At 43.1% G+C, this 17,575-nt stretch overlaps 1 protein-coding gene across 1 annotated transcript; it reads right to left on the minus strand.

Moving 5' to 3' along the window:
• Positions 1–5,560: 5,560 nt before the first annotated feature.
• On the minus strand, positions 5,561–15,625 carry LOC138795066 (cytochrome P450 2K6-like). Its single transcript, XM_069974019.1, has 9 exons — positions 15,443–15,625; positions 14,554–14,716; positions 12,954–13,103; positions 11,668–11,828; positions 9,486–9,662; positions 8,371–8,512; positions 7,975–8,159; positions 5,844–5,985; positions 5,561–5,739 (listed from the first exon to the last, which is right to left on the minus strand). The coding sequence occupies exons 1-9, from the start codon at positions 15,623–15,625 to the stop codon at positions 5,561–5,563; spliced, it is 1,482 nt and encodes a 493-aa protein (XP_069830120.1).
• Between the last annotated feature and the right edge of the window lie 1,950 nt (positions 15,626–17,575).

Raw genomic sequence — 17,575 nt, forward strand, 5'->3', positions numbered from 1 at the left:
CATTCAATTCTTTTCATCTAAAAAAAAAACATCTCCAAAATCTATCCCGTTTTTACTGGTGAATCAGCTAAAATGCTCGTTGTGGCTCTGATTCATTCCCGTCTTGACTACTGCAATTGCTAATTAATTGCCCTTCCCTTCTCCAAACTATCCCCTCTCCAGTCAATTCTTAATGCAGCACCCAGGTTCTCCCTGCGCAGTCCCTGCACCAGTGCCTCCCCCCTGTGCCAGTCACTGCACCAGTGCCTCCCCCCTGTGCCAGTCACTGCACCAGTGCCTCCCCCCTGTGCCAGTCCCTGCACCAGTGCCTCCCCCCTGTGCCAGTCCCTGCACCAGTGCCTCCCCCCTGTGCCTGTCACTGCACCAGTGCCTCCCCCCTGTGCCTGTCACTGCACCAGTGCCTCCCCCCTGTGCCAGTCCCTGCACCAGTGCCTCCCCCCTGTGCCAGTCCCTGCACCAGTGCCTCCCCCCTGTGCCTGTCACTGCACCAGTGCCTCCCCCCTGTGCCTGTCACTGCACCAGTGCCTCCCCCCTGTGCCTGTCACTGCACCAGTGCCTCCCCCCTGTGCCTGTCACTGCACCAGTGCCTCCCCCCTGTGCCAGTCACTGCACCAATGCCTCCCCCCTGTGCCAGTCACTGCACCAGTGCATCCCTGCCTTGTGCCAGTCACTGCACCAATGCCCCCCACACCAGTCATATTTGTATAACATCCACAGAGTTTAATAAAATATAAACTCCTCCTGCTCACCAAAAATATTTTTTTTTGTTTCCAAGCAGGCTTATCAGGTTTCCTAATTTGGCCACCATCCCCCCTACACACACTCTCCAAGCACTTAGACCTGTACATACAGGAATTGGTTGGTGGCTGGTTCCCCACCTTTACCTGCACTATCCTATTGACCGCACCATTTTAACAATGAAGCACTTTGCCCCTCTGCCTTTTGTCTCTAACCCCCTCCTAATAGCCTGTAAGCTCTCACCATAGGCCGTATCCATTTTGGACTAACCCGAGCGTTTTCGCGCAACTATAGACTTTCAAACATCAGTATTATTTTTTTCTTTCTGCGTCTATTGTCCGCAGAGTTTTGTCCACATTGCTCAAAAAGTCATCTTTATAGCATCCGTAGGTTGCAGATGCGCAAGAAGAGTAAAGTTGCCTTAAAAAAGCAAGCGATAGATAGAAAAATAGTGGATGTTTATAGACATGTCCATAAGCCGTCCTCATTTTACAGGTATCCATTGATTTCTATGGAAATCTGAGCCGCAAATATGAACCCCACAATAGGTTTGTTGGTGGATTCCTTATAAATAATGATGTGTGTATGTGCCATAGAAATCAACGGGTCCGTATTATAATAATAGTCGCAATGTGTGAAAGGCGTCTCAGCATCACATTGTAAATGAAGAAGAAATCCTGCAGCAAAGAATCAGGAAAGGATGATGAGAGTTGTCTTACTTGGAGTCCTGCAGCATGGACAGCAGACACAACACACAGATCTGGCTTGTCTGTTCTCACCTCCGCCCTGGGAAGGCTTTTATACTTGTGTAGACCTCTACAGCCCCAGAAGCTCCGCCCCCATCTTTAACCCCTAGGCTGTAAGTAAAAGGTGGATGCTGTATTCTAGTGGGTGAAGGAATTCTGATGATGTCATGCTAATGTGTGACCTGTGTCTTGGGGGGGCAGAGCTGTTCCCTGTGTTGTGAGAGGACCATTAACATAGAAACATAGAAGGGAGGGGGAACTGAGGGTGCATTATTGTAAAGTGTCCTGTAAGGAAGGGGGATTGCTGGTGCACTGTTCTGCAATACTCTGCAGGACCTGGGATTGTAAGTGCACTACTATGCAATCCACTGCGGGAACTGTGGTTGCACTATTATGCAATGCTCTGCAGGGGGGAAGGGGGTGCACGACGGAATCTTTTTATCTGCCACATTTACTCAGTGTGCATATACCCTTATGCAATGCTTTGTGGAAACTGTAGACTGTGGATACAATATTGTAATGCTGCAGGCTCTTTTAGAAACATAGAAACATAGAAGATTGTCATCAGAAAAAGACCACTGGGTCCATCTAGTCGGCCCTTTTAGTATTTTCTTTCTTATTATCTTAGGATAGATGTATGTTTATCCCAGGTGTGTTTAAATTCTGTTATTGTGGATTTACCATCCACCTCTGCTGGAAGTTTGTTCCAGGTATCTACTACTCTTTCAGTAAAATAATATTTTCTCACATTGCTTCTGATCTTTCCCCCAACTAACCTCTCACTGTGTCCTCTCGTTCTTGAGCCCAGTTTTTTTTTATACAAAAAAAAACACTCCCCTCTTGAACCTTATTTAGTCCTTTAACATATATAAAGGTTTCAATCATGTCCCCCCTTTTTCTTCTTTCCTCCAGACTATACAGATTCAAATCCTTAAGTCTTTCCTGATATGGTTTATGCCTCACACCCTCCACCATTTTTGTAGCCGTCTTTCCTGGCCAGCAGAGGGAGCCGCTTCTATTCCATTCTGAGGAACTTCAGGACCTAGAGGAGCTAGGAGCTACACAAACCAGAGGATTAGCAGGCTGAATGCTGAACTGATGGTACATGGACAATTTATACTGGGCCTCAAGAGTCAGCCATAGAGAGAGACTTAAACTAGAACTGCAGCTGACCTTACACAGAAATTGAGAGGCCCTTATCTTGGAGAAGGAAGAACTGACTGAGACAATAACAGTGGCCCCCCAGGTAGAGACTGGACTGATGGCCTGAGAATTGTGACCCAGTACTGGAAGGGGGTCCCAAACCAGAAACCTCCACAGGAGGCCATGGGCTATCCCTTCTGGGCTGACAGGGAGGGTGGGCTTGGTGAAGATCCCTTTCATTTGGTAAAGAAAACATTGTAGCTTTTATGTCAAGACTGGTGAGCATGGGCATAGGATAACAGTGCAGGACCTTTTTCTGCGACTACAAATAGTATAGCATCTGTAAGCATGAGCTTGTAGCTGAGGTAAATATGTTGGTTTTAGTATTTTCCTAATTATCTTCTAAAAGTCATAATTCTTTAACCCCTTAAAGACATACATTTACATCATGGGTCCCGCAGCTCTATGAGGCGAGCATACATGAGGGGGAGACAATGGTAGTGGGCTTGAGGGGGAGACAATGGCACAGTACATGAGTGGAGACATTGGAACACTATATGAGGGGGCAGGGGTACAGTACATGGGGCCAGGGGCACAGTACATGAGGCCAGGGGCACAGTACATGAGGCCAGGAGCACAGTACATGAGGGGGCAGTGACACAGTACATGAGGGGGCAGTAGTACAGTACATGAGGGGAGCAGTGGCACAGTACATGAAGGGGAGACAGTGGCACAGTACATGAGTGGAGACATTGGAACACTATATGAGGGGGCAGGGGCACAGTACATGAGGGGGCAGTAGTACAGTACATGGGGGCAGTGACACAGTACATGAGGGGGCAGTAGTACAGTACATGGGGGGCAGTGACACAGTACATGAAGGGGAGACAGTGGCACAGTACATGGAGGGGCAGTGGCACAGTACATGAGGGGGGGCAGTGGTACAGTACATGAGGGGGGGCAGTGGCATACTACATGAAGGGGAGACAGTGGCGCAGTACATGAGGGGGGGCAGTGGTATACTACATGAAGGGGAGACAGTGGCAAAGTACATGGGGGGGCAGTGGTATACTACATGAAGGGAAGACAGTGGCACAGTACATGGGGGGCAGTGGCACAGTACATGAGGGGGGCAGTGACATACTACATGAAGGGGAGACAGTGGCACAGTACATGGGGGGGCAGTGGCACAGTACATGAGGGGGCAGTAGTACAGTACATGGGGGGGCAGTGGCATACTACATGAAGGGGAGACAGTGGCACAGTACATGGGGGGGCAGTGGCACAGTACATGAGGGGGGGCAGTGGCACAGTACATGGGGGGGGCAGTGGCACAGTACATGAGGGGGGCAGTGGCACAGTACATGAGGGGGGGCAGTGGCACAGTACATGAGGGGGGGCAGTGGCATACTACATGAATGGGAGACAGTGGCACAGTACATGAGGGGGGGGGCAGTGGCACTTGACATGAGGGGAGGGCAATAGCATAGCACTTAGGAGGGAGACAGTGGCACAATACATGAAGGGAGGGCAGTGGCACAATACATAGAGAGGAGACATTGACAAAGTACATGACAGAGTACATGAGGGAGAGACTGACACAATACATGAGGGGGGAGACAATGGCACACTACATCTGCATGGAAGTAAACAAAGGTAGTGGGAAGCAGAGCAGCAGCAGTTCAGGACATGATGGAGATAAACAGCAAAAGATAACATATTTTATTTTCTGACAATAACAGACTGCATATACATATATTTATTTTAGATAATTCAGACAATCCCTTCAAGGGGTCATGGTGGCATACTTAATCAGATCAGGGATGACACGTGCAGCATTGTGTAACAATAGTAGGAGATAGTTGGACATGTGGGCAGAAAACTTTAGATAAGACGGAACCTAAAGTTGTCATCTTGGCGGCTTAGGCCAAATAGAGAAAAGAGAAGACGTCACCTGTATTGCTGGCACCAGGTGGTATTTGCACCAGGGACCAAGAGTCTTTAGCTCCACCCCAGCAGGGGATGACATCTTCTTCTCTCTCTCGAAGCTGGCATTATAGTTCCATATTCCTATATGTCTCCTGATTTTTTTCAATACAGGGTTATCAATAAAAGGTATTTACTCACTAACGCAGACAACAATAACACTAGCGAATAGCTTATCGCTTGCATATCGCTCTAGAATCAAGAGTGTTTAAAAAAATAAAAAGAAAAGAAAAAAAAACTATCCACACAGGTGATCAATGCCCGCCACCAGGACTAAAAGTAAAAAAGACCATGTTGTAACCTGCCTCATTGTACCACCTCCACCTCATCTCCATGTGTCTTATTTACATCACCTCTACCCCATCTTTGGCGATCCCACGGCTACCACGGCTATACGCTATCAACATTAATTTGGGGTCCCTACCATCTGTACTAAACCTTTAAAGGGGAGTGCGGGAGCCATTGCTCTGTGAAGCCTTTGTGTCTTGCAGTGATGTGGCTGAGAGGTCCCAGCCAGACTACAGGTGCATTGTCTCCCTACATACAGTAGCTCATTACCTTCATCCAAGCTAAGCACTGAACTCCCTGCTGGGTCGCTTTTCTGCCATTAACTGCAGAGGTTCAAGCAGGACAAGAAGGACAGACAGCTGTTTCTATTGGCTGCTCTGTAGTAAACAAAAGATCAGTATGCAGAGAAATGGCTGTTCCAGGAGTAACTGAGCATGTGCGTCCTCTAGCTCTCAAATGAATAGGTGGACGTACACATTGTTATACACTCTGAACATCCGGCAGTGCTATACTGTGTAAATAAATGTCATTACTCTACACTGGATGACTTTGTAATGGTATGGAAATTGCAAACATTATTAATTTTTATGATTTATACATTACATCATAGTAGGACCACCACTTCAAAGAGTTCAGGTAGCCACTAGGAAAGCTGTCGATTAATTGCGATAAATTGCACAGATCTCATGCTTTCGCGGCGCTAAAGTTAAACCAACAACAGGGTTAAGATCCAGTTTTGCCCCAGGGGAAGTCTTGAATGTGAAGTTCTGTAGAAGTTTTGTAAAGAAGAGGAAAAGCACCATCTTAGCCAAGTTCTCTCCAACACAACTTCTCTTCCCTACAAAAAGAAGAACAGAGAGAACATATCAGTATTAGTGCATCATGGTGCCCGGTGGCAAAAAATCCCTCCTAATGGTGGCAGGGTCCAATATCTTTACTCACCAGCAGAAAATGGTATAAAGGCCTCACTTTTGACAAAATTTCCTTCAGAATCCAGGAAATGTTCAGGGTAAAACTCATTGGGTTTCTTAAAGTATTTGGCTTCATGTAGGACAGATGTCAGGCATGGAATTATCTGAGTCCCCTGCAAAGATTTAAACAAGAGTTTTTGTGTATTGACTATCTTCAGGGCAAGACGGCATTTATAATAACTGGGCACTATGTGAGTAGATGTTTAGAGGTCCTGAAATCCTTAATTTCAGGATAAATGTTTTTAAGGCGACGCCTTAAAAACATTATAATCCATAAGTCACCGGGCCCAGAAGGTATCCATCCTAGAGTTTTGCAAGAATTAAGTATTGTGCTAGACAGACCCTTATTCCTAATATTTAAAGATTCTATAATGACAGGGATTGTTCCACATGACTGGCACATAGCTAATGTGGTACCAATATTTAATAAAAGGGTCAAGTAGTGATCTTGGAAACTATAGGCCTGTAAGTCTAACATCTATAGTGTTGAGGAGTTTGTAAGAGATGCTATACTGGAGTATCCTAATGACAATAATCTTATAACACAGCACCAGCACGGATTTATGAGGGATCGGTCCTGTCAGACTAATTTGATCGGCTTCTATGAGGAGACTAGTTATAGACTGGACCTGGGGGAGGCTGTGGATGTTGTGTATCTGGACTTTTCAAAGGCATTTGATACTGTGCCGCATGAAAGGTTGGTCTATAAAATGAGGATGCTGGGACTAGGGGAAAACATATGCAAATGGGAAAGTAACTGGTTGAGTCATAGAAAACAGAGGGTGGTTATTGATGGAATATACTCTCATTGGGTAACAGTTACTAGTGGGGTACGGCAGGGGTCAGTGTTGGGTCCACTTATTTTTAATATTTTTATTAATGACCTTGTAGAGGGGCTACAGAGTAGAATCTACATTTTTGCAGATTAAACTAAACTGGGTAAAGTAATCGCCACAGAGGAGGATAATATGTTACAGAGGGATTTGGAGAAGCTGGAGGCTTGGGCGGAGAAATGGCAAATTAAGTTTAATGTTGATAAATGTAAGGTTATGCATTTTCGCAGAGGAAATAATAAAACACTGGGTAAAACTGTTACCTGGGGGTATTGAAGGACAGTAAACTCAACTTTAGTGATCAGTGCCAGGCAGCAGCTGCCAAGGCTAATAAAATAATGGGATGCACCAAAAGAGGCCGAGATGCTAAAGATGAGAACATAGTTTTGTCTCTGTATAAATCACTGTTCAGACCACATATGGAACACTGTGCAGTTTTGGGCACCGATATATAAAAAGGATACAGCTGAACTGGAGTGGGTGCAGAGGAGGGCGACAAAGGTCATTAAGGGAATCAGGTTATCAAGCTTGGTGTTATTTAGTTTAGAAAAAAGACGTCTTAGTGCGATCTGATCACAATGTGCAAATATATGAATTGACAGGACAGAGATCTTTATCGTGATCCTTTTACACCTAGGTCTGTAGCCATGACAAGGGAGTATCCTCTAGGTCTAGAGGAAAAAAGGTTTCACCGTCAGACACGGATTAAAAAACTGATCAAAATGCATATTTTTTTGGTTGACCAGGTTTTAGTGGACGGTTAAAAAAAAATGATGTTTTAATCTGATTTTTGTTCCTTTTTTTAATAATGGAAGTCAATGTAAAAACGGATTAAAATGCATCAGTTCTTTCAGCCATTTGTTCTATAAAACTGATCTGTTAAATGGACAACAAAAACAGTGTGAACCCAGCCAGTGAACTTGAGCATGCTTCATTGCATTTGGACTCCTGCCATGCTTTATGGGATAAAGCATTGAACACTGATTTACTAAATAGTTTAGTATTGGTGGCACTACAGCAACATATGAAGATAGATATGCCCTGGGGGTACGGTTTTGTCTTTACTTGTGTCCATATTTCTTAGGGTTTTGTATTTTGACTTGTTCTCAAATCCCCTCAATAACACCTTCCACCACATTCATTAATAAATTAATAATACATTTACTGCTATGTCCTGAGAGGGAGGCCTGAATATGTTCTATAGACCTCTGGAAACCCTTATATTTCAGTCAAGACAATACCAGGCGATACAAGTTTTTTACTACTTACTTTTGGTATGACGAAGCCCTTCAGGGTGACATCTTTAGTAGTCTGACGTGGCACACCAGCTGGCGCGATATCTGAGAATCTCTGAATCTCATGCATAACAGCATCAGTGTATGGCATGTGTTGGCGGTGTACCAGCTGGGGCTCGGCAGAACCGATGACTTTTTCAATTTCATCTTGAACTTTTTCTGTTATTAAAAAAATTATCGTTAAAGGGGTATTTTCATCTCATCTAACATAGGGTTCTACTTGTAGGGCTCATCACAGTTAAATATCTTTGCAAAAACATTCATTTAGCAAACTTGTCTCCTTCTCCCGCTATGCCGCTCTTTATCTACCATTGTTGAAAGTTTGTTGCTTAGGTTACAATTTTTTTCTGATGTAGTTCTATCTTCTTACCTTGAATGTCAGGATACTTTATCATTAATAGAAGACCCCATCTCAGGGTGTTAGAAGTTGTATCCATTCCGGCTCCGAACAAGTCGGTCACAAGAGTTGTAAGGTTTTCATCGTGAAAATATAACTCGGGATTTGTTTTTTCCTGAGATGTGCAAAAATATAATATATATATATACATATATAAGAAAACATACAGTCATATGTAACAAAATATGTTAAAGCAAAGAAAATCTCAAAGTTTTTTTTATCATTATGTCACTTTTAGGTCCAATATTGCTGATAGATTCCTCAATATAATATTATAGTGGCTGGAGCTTTGTTTTATTCATATAGAGCACCACATCCTCTGCATATACACAGAATTAATAGATAACTTGCAGGCTGCCTGCAGCCACAACTAGGGGGACCTTAAGAGCTTCTTGCAGATTGTGCTTGAATTGACCTCAATGTATAACCAGCATGCTCTTAGGCTCCCCCTAGAGGTGGCTGTAGGTAGCCTGCTTTTTATCTTTTAAATGCAACCCCATCCAGACCCAGATCTTGAGGATATGCCATATTTTCATCCTAAACCCTAATTTTTTCATTTATAGAAACATTTTTTACCATGTTGTGTGCAGCACTAATTGTACTTTGTAATGCCGTTCATTTTTCTTTAAAAAAAATATTGTGAAATTTGGATATTTTTTTTTACACTGATGTTATCTTTATTCCTTTTGTCAGTATGATTACAACGATACTCAATTTGTGTAGTTTTTTTTTGTTATGATACACTAGTTTAATAAAATTAAACATGCTTTTTTGATTTATTTTTTTTATTTAAAATTGCCCTGTTCGAAACCTTATAACATTTACATGACATAACATTTCCCACCTAGGGAGCTGTGTGTACAGTGATTTTTAGTTTCTATTGGTACCATTTACATATAGATGGGACTGTTTATTTTCCTTTTTATTTTATTTTTTTTCTGAGATGAGATGGGGCCAAAAATGTTAGTATTGTTTTCCGTATATGCCGTTCCCTGTACAGGATCAATACCATTATATTTTATTTATTTGGACAGCTCTGCACATGGCAACCGCAAAACCATTGTCAAATGTCTATTTTCTTACTTTACCTCTTTCTGTTTGACCAGAAAACGATCTATAAGATTCCTCTGGTCATTGACGTCCAGTTGATCTCTTTGTTTCGCAAAGAGCTTTCTAATAAATGAATGAAATTCATCCATGGTCGGTCGAATGGTTTTGTGACTTCCTGGAATCCAGCGCATCAGGGATGGAAATGCGTTGTACAACTGTGGAAGAAAAAGTAGAGTAAATCAGAGGGAAAGTCCTGAGGCCTTATATCTTCTCCTTGCTGAAGGAATCCTCTACCCTGAAGCATACCACAATAGATTTATTTACAAAGTAAACTATAATAGATGTTATGTGGGGGGGAGAAGAGGTTACAGACGCATTTGACAAATTACAATGTAAGCAAAAATGAAGCAGCAGCACAGAAAGGAAGAGTTGCATTAAAGCAACTCTGTACCCACAATTTGACACCCCCCCCCCAACAAAACCACTTGTACCTTCGGATAGCTGCTTTTAATCCAAGATCTGTCCTGCAGTTCGTTCGGCAGGTGATGCCGTTATTGTCCTAAAAAACAACTTTTAAACTTGAAGCCCTGTGCCAAACGAGAATATGCCCTAACTTTGCACCACCCCTCCGTCCCTCCTCCGCACCCTCTTCATCATTAGGAATGCTCCAGGCAGATTGCCTCCTATTCCCCACCTGTGTCAGCACAGCACATGGGCTGGATCATTAAGGACCTGTGCAATGTTCAGCATGTTGAAAATGTTCCAGTGGCATTCCTAATGATGAAGAGGGTGAGAAGGAGGGACGGAGGGGTGGTGCAAAGTTAGGGCACAGATACTCCCGTTTGACACGGGCTGCAAGTTTAAAAGTTGTTTTTTATGACAATAACTGCATCACCTGCCCAACGGACCCCAGGACAGATCTTGGATTAAAAGCAGCTATCTGACGGTACAAGTGGTTTGGGGAGGGGGTGTCAGATTGGGGGTACAGAGTCACTTTAAGCACACAACATCTTTATACCACTTGGGTAAAGTATCTCTGTCAGGTATTGTATGGGGATGAAGGTGTTATTTGTGTTTTCCCCTCTAGATGTCTCACTCTTTTCTACAACTCTTTCACTGTCCTGTTCAATCACAGGTGTAGGTGTTTCACACAACTTCCAGCCACTCACACTTCCTCTTTTCTAAACAGCCCCACCAATGGTAGTTGGACCTGGTCGCCCCTATAAAAGAGTAGTTAGTTTATGGTTAAGGTCTTTAGTTAGTTGTTAGATGGTGGAAGGAGACAGAGACAAAAGAGAGCATTCCTGCTGCAGTAAAGTGAGGCCAGGGCCTTTGTCAGGAGATAGAGATTTAGAGAAAGATTTTCTTATGAGAGGTTTTTGCAAGATGTATTGCTAAACCCAGGAGGGCTAACCATCCTCTAGGGTACACTTTGTCCACACCAGGGATTTTTCTACACTATTCTCATGACAGTTATCAAAGCAAGGAACTGATCACTAGTAAGACAAAGAGCAGGAAAACTGAAGTATCTTACCTCACAGCTTTCCTAGGAGGTTTCGGGAAGTCTGCTTCTCCCAGTTGTAAAGGCCTGGGGCTTATATTACCCAACCTAGCACTCTCTGACCTGGTTGGGCAGAAGGTGGTAAGATACCTACTGTAGTTATCTAAATGTGAGTACGAGTATTCTTCTTCTACGCTTTCTTCTACCCTGATCTAGTGTAGAAGGTCGAAATTGGACAAGGCCCCTATGATGGTGACTATACCTACACTGAGCCTACTCTCTTTACTTTTCTACACTACAGTCACCTGTACCAGCCAAGTGTTTTGCCATACTGTTTTGTATTGCACTGAAGTCCTTGAGTTAGGGTATGTGCCCACTTCGGAAAATAGACGGAAAATCCTTTGCCGAATCCGTGACGTTCTTTCTTTGGACGGACGAACGGAATCCGCCTGTGCATAGAATGGCGTCTATGACACGGACGGAGACGTGCGTGCGCCACACCTTGTGTTACCCTTTTCAAGTGGCATGCACCACCACTCCTGGCCACTGTGACAAGTGAAACTGAGAAACACAAAGCCAACCTGCTACATAACACCACCTCAGTGCCCTTGGCCACGGCACTAGTGTCAGGCAGTGGTTATAGAGCCATTTCATTCCCTTCCCACAGACAAACTTTGAGACATGGACTATTTTATATAGAAAACATTGTGAGAACTTACCAAGGCCATGGGGCTACCAGCAATTCTGGAATTATCCAATAATATGGTCAAAAGCCTCTGAAGCTTTGGATCATCATATTCAAAGCGATAGCCGAGTAATATTGATATAATAATGTTAGAGACAGCAGCATTTACGATCTTGTTGTTGTCAATGGGTTCACCTAAAATAAGAGTAATAGGTGAGGTAAACTGGTGTTCAGAAAGCTTAAGGCTATACTGATTTTACTCTTGTATATAGGAGCAGTATTAGGCTATGTTCACACTACGTATCTTTCTGCTCGTATTGCGAACCGCGAATATACGCACGTAGTTTTGAGGTTGATGCGTTAGCTTGAAAGTATACGATATACGCCCGCACAGTGCACACTACGTATGAACTTACGACCGGATCGTATACGGCGCCGTGAAAAATGAACAAGACCATTGTTTGAGGACGGAAATGTTCGAACTCACAGCCGTGGATTTACATGCGGTCCCGTACGGAGTACTTATTTCAGCCAAATTGAACTTTTTCGATCCAAAAGGTTCTGTGAGTTTTATTGGGCTGGGCAAAGATTTCCAAGTAAATGACCTGTTTCAGATTGCTTCGAAACAAGCTAGGGAAGCATAACTGTACTACGGGCGTATGTTCGCGGTGCGTACGCATCCGGCCGCATGTCGATTTTTCCCACACCCGTAGTTTCAGCTGCACATGTACGGCGGCGTAAGAACTGCAGACGGAATCGTACGCAGTGTGAACATAGCCTTATAGTTGTTATATTCTTGTATACAGGAGCAGTATTACAGTAATTATATTCTTGTATATAGGAGCAGTATTATAGTAGTTATATTCTTGTATATAGGAGCAGTATTATAGTAGTTATATTCTTGTATATAGGAAGCAGTATTATAGTAGGTATATTCTTGTATATAGGGGGTAGTATTATAGTAGTTATATTCTTGTATATAGGAGCAGTATTATAGTGAGGATGGTAGGATGACTCGATGTCCACAGATGGGGGTTGTGCTCCCAGCCCAACACCGTGCAGGATGCTTAGCATTTGCCAGAGAACACTAGCATTGGCAAATTTTTTGAACAGTGTAGTAGTCATATTCCCTGAAAAGACACCTAATTTACTGGCAAGTCAGGGAGCTGGGAGACTAAAAAAAAAAAATATGTTTCTTCCCCTCTGCTCCTTGGAACAAGGTTCTGCCCGAGGCTATGGGTGCCTAGTGGTAAATACCGCCCTGTGTATTGTTCATCATTAGACACACATAACTTTCACTAAAAAAAACTAGTGGTTTACCTTTGTAGGATTTAAATGTCTGCACTAAGCAATCTGCTTCCTCATTAATCTTGTCTTCTATGGTTCTCTTCCCCATTGCGAAATCACGTAATGTAGAAAGTGTGAACCGTCTCATGGCTTTCCAGTTATGTCCATTGGAGAAGATAAGACCTGAAAAACAGACATATTGAATAAACTCTGTACTTTTAACCACTATTTTAAAGGCAAAACATCATTTACAATTTAATTTATATACACTGTATTTAAAGTGTCACTGTCGAATTTTTTTTATTTTTATTTTTGCAGAAATCAATAGTCCAGGCGATTTTAAGAAACTTTGTAATTAGGTTTATTAGGCAAATATTATCTGCATTCAAAAAGACTTTCCCCAGCCCCCCCCCCCCCTTTCATTCACTGCTCTTTATCAGGAAATTTCGACTTTTTTACACCAGTCGAGCCCTGTAAAACCTATGGAGAGGGAAGGGGGGAGGAGGGAGATTAGTCGCCAGCAGAGAGCAAAACATGGTCGCTTTCTAACAGAGACAGCCCTTGTCTCCAGTTTGGATGCAGGTTTTGTAACTCAGTCCATTGAAGGGAATGGAGCATAATTGTAAGTCACATCTGAACTAGTGACAAGTGAGGTCCTGTTCCGGAAGAAAGAGGCCATGTTTTTGTAGCACTGGATAACCGCTTTAAAGGGATATTCCGATTTAGAAAGTAAGAAGTATCTAAAAAACATATATGGTGCACAGTATTGTACACCATTTTTAGCAAGTTTAGCCATAAAATGTGACAACTCCTGTTGTAAGTTTATTTTGTTTTCGTTTGTTTTTTTCGTTTTTGCATCTGCATATGGAAAGTATAGAAAAGGCTCATAGAGCACCATGTGGAAAGCATTTATACTATTGTATTTCAATGCTAAGACATAATAGCTTGAGCTTCAGGTAAAATTCAGAGGGTACATTTGTGATGGCATCATCGATTTTTGTACCAGGAATCAGTGAATTCCATTTTAAGACTATGGGGGAGATTTATCAAACATGGTGTAAAGTGAAACTGGCTCAGTTGCCCCTAGCAACCAATCAGATTCCACCTTTAATTCCTCACAGACTCTTTGGAAAATGAAAGGTGGAATCTGATTGGTTGCAAGAGGCAACTGAGCCAGTTTCACTTTACACCATGTTTGATAAATCTTCCCCATTGTTCCCACACAGTATTTTTGCCCAGTATTTTGGTCAGTGTTTTTCATCCAAAACTAGGAGTGGATTGAAAACACAGAAAGGCTTTGTTCCCACACTGTTGAAATTGTGTGGATGGCCGCCATTTAATGGCGAAAATAATGGCTGTTGTTTGTCATTAAATGGCGGCCATCCACTCAATTTCAGCAGTGTGTGAACAAAGCCTTTCTGTGTTTTCAATCCACTCCTGGTTTTGGTTAAACAATACTAAGCAAAAATACTGTGTGGGAACATAGGCTAAAAGGGATTTTCAATGTTAATAAAACCTTATTAAAAGACAATATTACAATTCCTTCATAGAAAATATAGAAAAAAAAAATTTGCTAATTCCAGGACCAGCTCATCTTTACCCCCTAATTATTTGTGAGACATAGAAATGTTACCGTATCCTCGTGCAATATCGAGAAAAACAGGCATGGTCGGTCTGTCAGCAAACTCGTCTGCGTGGTTGACAAGAGCTTCCCTCACGGTGTCGTATCCGCACAGCACAACCATCTTTTGGACTCCGATCTTTAAACTGTACACTGGGCCGTACTTCTTAGCAAGCTGCAAAAGTCAGTATAAGAGTTTAAAGCGAATGTACGGCCTCATAGCTGAATTTTTTTCCAACCAACTTGTCGGTGCTGGCGCAGGTATCCGGGTGGTGTGGTCCAATTTTTTTCGAAATGCTGCCCGTTCCCACACTCAGTGACGTTTTTTTTTCCATGTGCACCAGTTTGCTATATGCACTGGAAGTGGGCCTGGCACCCCCCATTGTAATGATATCCTCGCGCCACCATTAGAATCAAGCCTGGCCATGTCACTAAGGAGAGGGGATATTGCGGCCAGGCTTGATTCTAATGGGGGCTCAGTACAGGGAGGACACTATATCATTAGAGTGAGGGCGTCAGGCCCACCTCCAGTTCATAGAGCGGGCTGCTGCACATAAAGAACACCAGCCGAGCACTGGAACCAGGCAACCTTTTAAAAAAATGGACCGTGCCATCGGGATCCCTCCACTATGGTTTTATGCTATTAATGTTACCCATAAAAGTGTCAGCAGAGCACCAAGAGCCAAACCAAAGGCTCTGGAAAAACTAGTCCTATAAATCTATTGTGTCATTTGTTTTAACCACATTTTATAACATGACCAGTATATATGGCAAGTATTCTAATAACTCCAAGTGGTCAAGCAAGTCATCTGGTTAAGAGTCCCCAAATGGATCCAAATGCAATGTATAGTATAGATAGCTCATCAAAAATCTATAAATGCCATAGATCTCTGATTCTTACTTCTTTAAATGATAAGTGAGGCTTTTCAGCATCCAAGTCGAGAATATTCCCGATTATCGGCAATGGCTTTGGCCCGGGAGGATAATTCGGAGGAACATCTTCCTTCGCTTTGTATAGAACAGTTACCAAGAAAAAACATACTATGATGGATAAGAGAACTGTGACTGGATCAAGGGGCAACATATTATTAGAGGAACCTGTGGGGGGAGAAGAGAGTCCTACGTCATAATAAAATGTAAAAAAAAAAAAATAAATTCCTAATAACCCAAAATGATATAAAAGAAAAAAATGCAACGCAGTGAAAAAGGGAAAATGTAAAAGTAAAGTAAAGGAATTATGAAATGATTAGGAAAGGGATATCTTACTTGTAGTCCTGCAGTGTGGATTGTACCAGGGACACAACACTCCTTTTTCTCTGTTCTATCCTCCGCACCTAGAAGACTTTCTACCAGTTTAGAATCATATAACATCAGAAGCTCTGCCCCATCTTTAACCCCTAGGGAGCTATGTAGTAAAGCTCACCCCTCACCCTTCCTTCCCTTGTTTGCATTCTGCACATCTTCTTCATACCTAGGAAACTTGACAATCTAGCCCTAACCATACAGGTTCCTAGATAACAGGTGGAACTGGAAGTCTCCATCTTTAACCTACCCTTGAAGGTCCTGTAGCATGTCTCTGATTGTAAAGAAATGATGACAGACAGTATTAAAACTAAACAGAAACATTTAATAAATGGCAATAGCATATGAAACACTAATGAGGAAAAAATTGAAAAAAAATACAACAAAGGTAAACAATAAAAAATATATATATAATGTTTAGAGATGAGCAAACCTGGAGCATGCTCGAGTCCATCCGAACTCGAACTTTCGGCATTTGATTAGCGGTGGCTGCTGAAGTTGGATAAAGCCCTAAGGCTATGTGGAAATCATGGATATAGTCATTGGCTGTATCCATGTTTTCCAGACAACCTTAGAGCTTTATCCAACTTCAGCAGCCACCGCTAATCAAATACTGAACGTTTGGGTTCGGATGGACTCGAACCCGAACCCGGTTCGCTCATCTCTAATAATGTAGTAAGAAATAGATGCATATGACAAAACAAGCACTACTAAACAATAAGTCAGATATATTTACTTTAGGCAATGACGATAAGTTCATGGTACCCAGCTAAGTTAAGCTCCAATGATGATAACTGATTGATTAGCCAAGCTTACCATGCCCATATCCTCCAGCTTAGTCTACCGGAAAAAGTAGTCCTGTGCCTGATTTTTCTGAGGTGTCTGCAGAAGTGACAAGACTCTGGGCACCTGAGGTTGGAGGGGGTGGGGGGGATTTATCATTTGTGTTGTATTTTTGCAAATGGAGTGTTAAGTGTACAGTCCAGGGGCGGATTAAGTGTGCCCTGGGCAGTCCACACAATCTGCGATCCCCATACATCCCAGAACCACCTTCAAACCCAACCTCCAATCCCCCATGCGGGACCCTAGAGCAATGAGAATACGGCCCCCTGTGTAGTCCCATATAAACCTGTGCAGACCCCTAAGTCTATAGAAGATAGTCCCCTGTACTGCTGGCACCTTATAGGAGATGGCCCCCTGTGATTATGCCTACAATAGTAGATGCTCACCTCCTGTGCTGCTGCCCCATAAGTAATCCCCCCTATAGTAGATAGTCCCCTGTACTGCTGCCTCCTATAGTAGATGCCCCCCTGTACTGCTGCCCCCTATAGTAGATGCCCCCCTGTACTGTTGCCTCCTGTAGTAGATGGCCTCTGTACTGCTGCCCCTGTAGTAGATGGCCTCCATACTGCTGCCCTATATAGTAGATGCTGAACCCACAGGTGGGGTAAATGTCACCTGGGATACCTTGTCTACGCCTGATTGTAATCATTCCTACACCAAGTCAGAACAATCCATCGCAAAAGGATTTGTCTGCAGTGGAGCAAAGTGCAAGCAAGCCGACGAACTCTGTTGAAACCTGCTTGACCCTCTCAGGAAACCTTGAGAGGTTAGCTTCACCCGGTCGTCTAAACCCAGGACTTGTACTACCAGACCTGACACTCCGTGGTCTCTACAGGCAGCAGGCGGTATATCTCTGTTCTAAACCGTAAGTATGAGATTCTTTAAGCAA

Source organism: Dendropsophus ebraccatus, chromosome 6 (genome assembly GCF_027789765.1).
Source record: "Dendropsophus ebraccatus isolate aDenEbr1 chromosome 6, aDenEbr1.pat, whole genome shotgun sequence".
NCBI classification, from domain to species: Eukaryota; Metazoa; Chordata; class Amphibia; order Anura; family Hylidae; genus Dendropsophus; species Dendropsophus ebraccatus.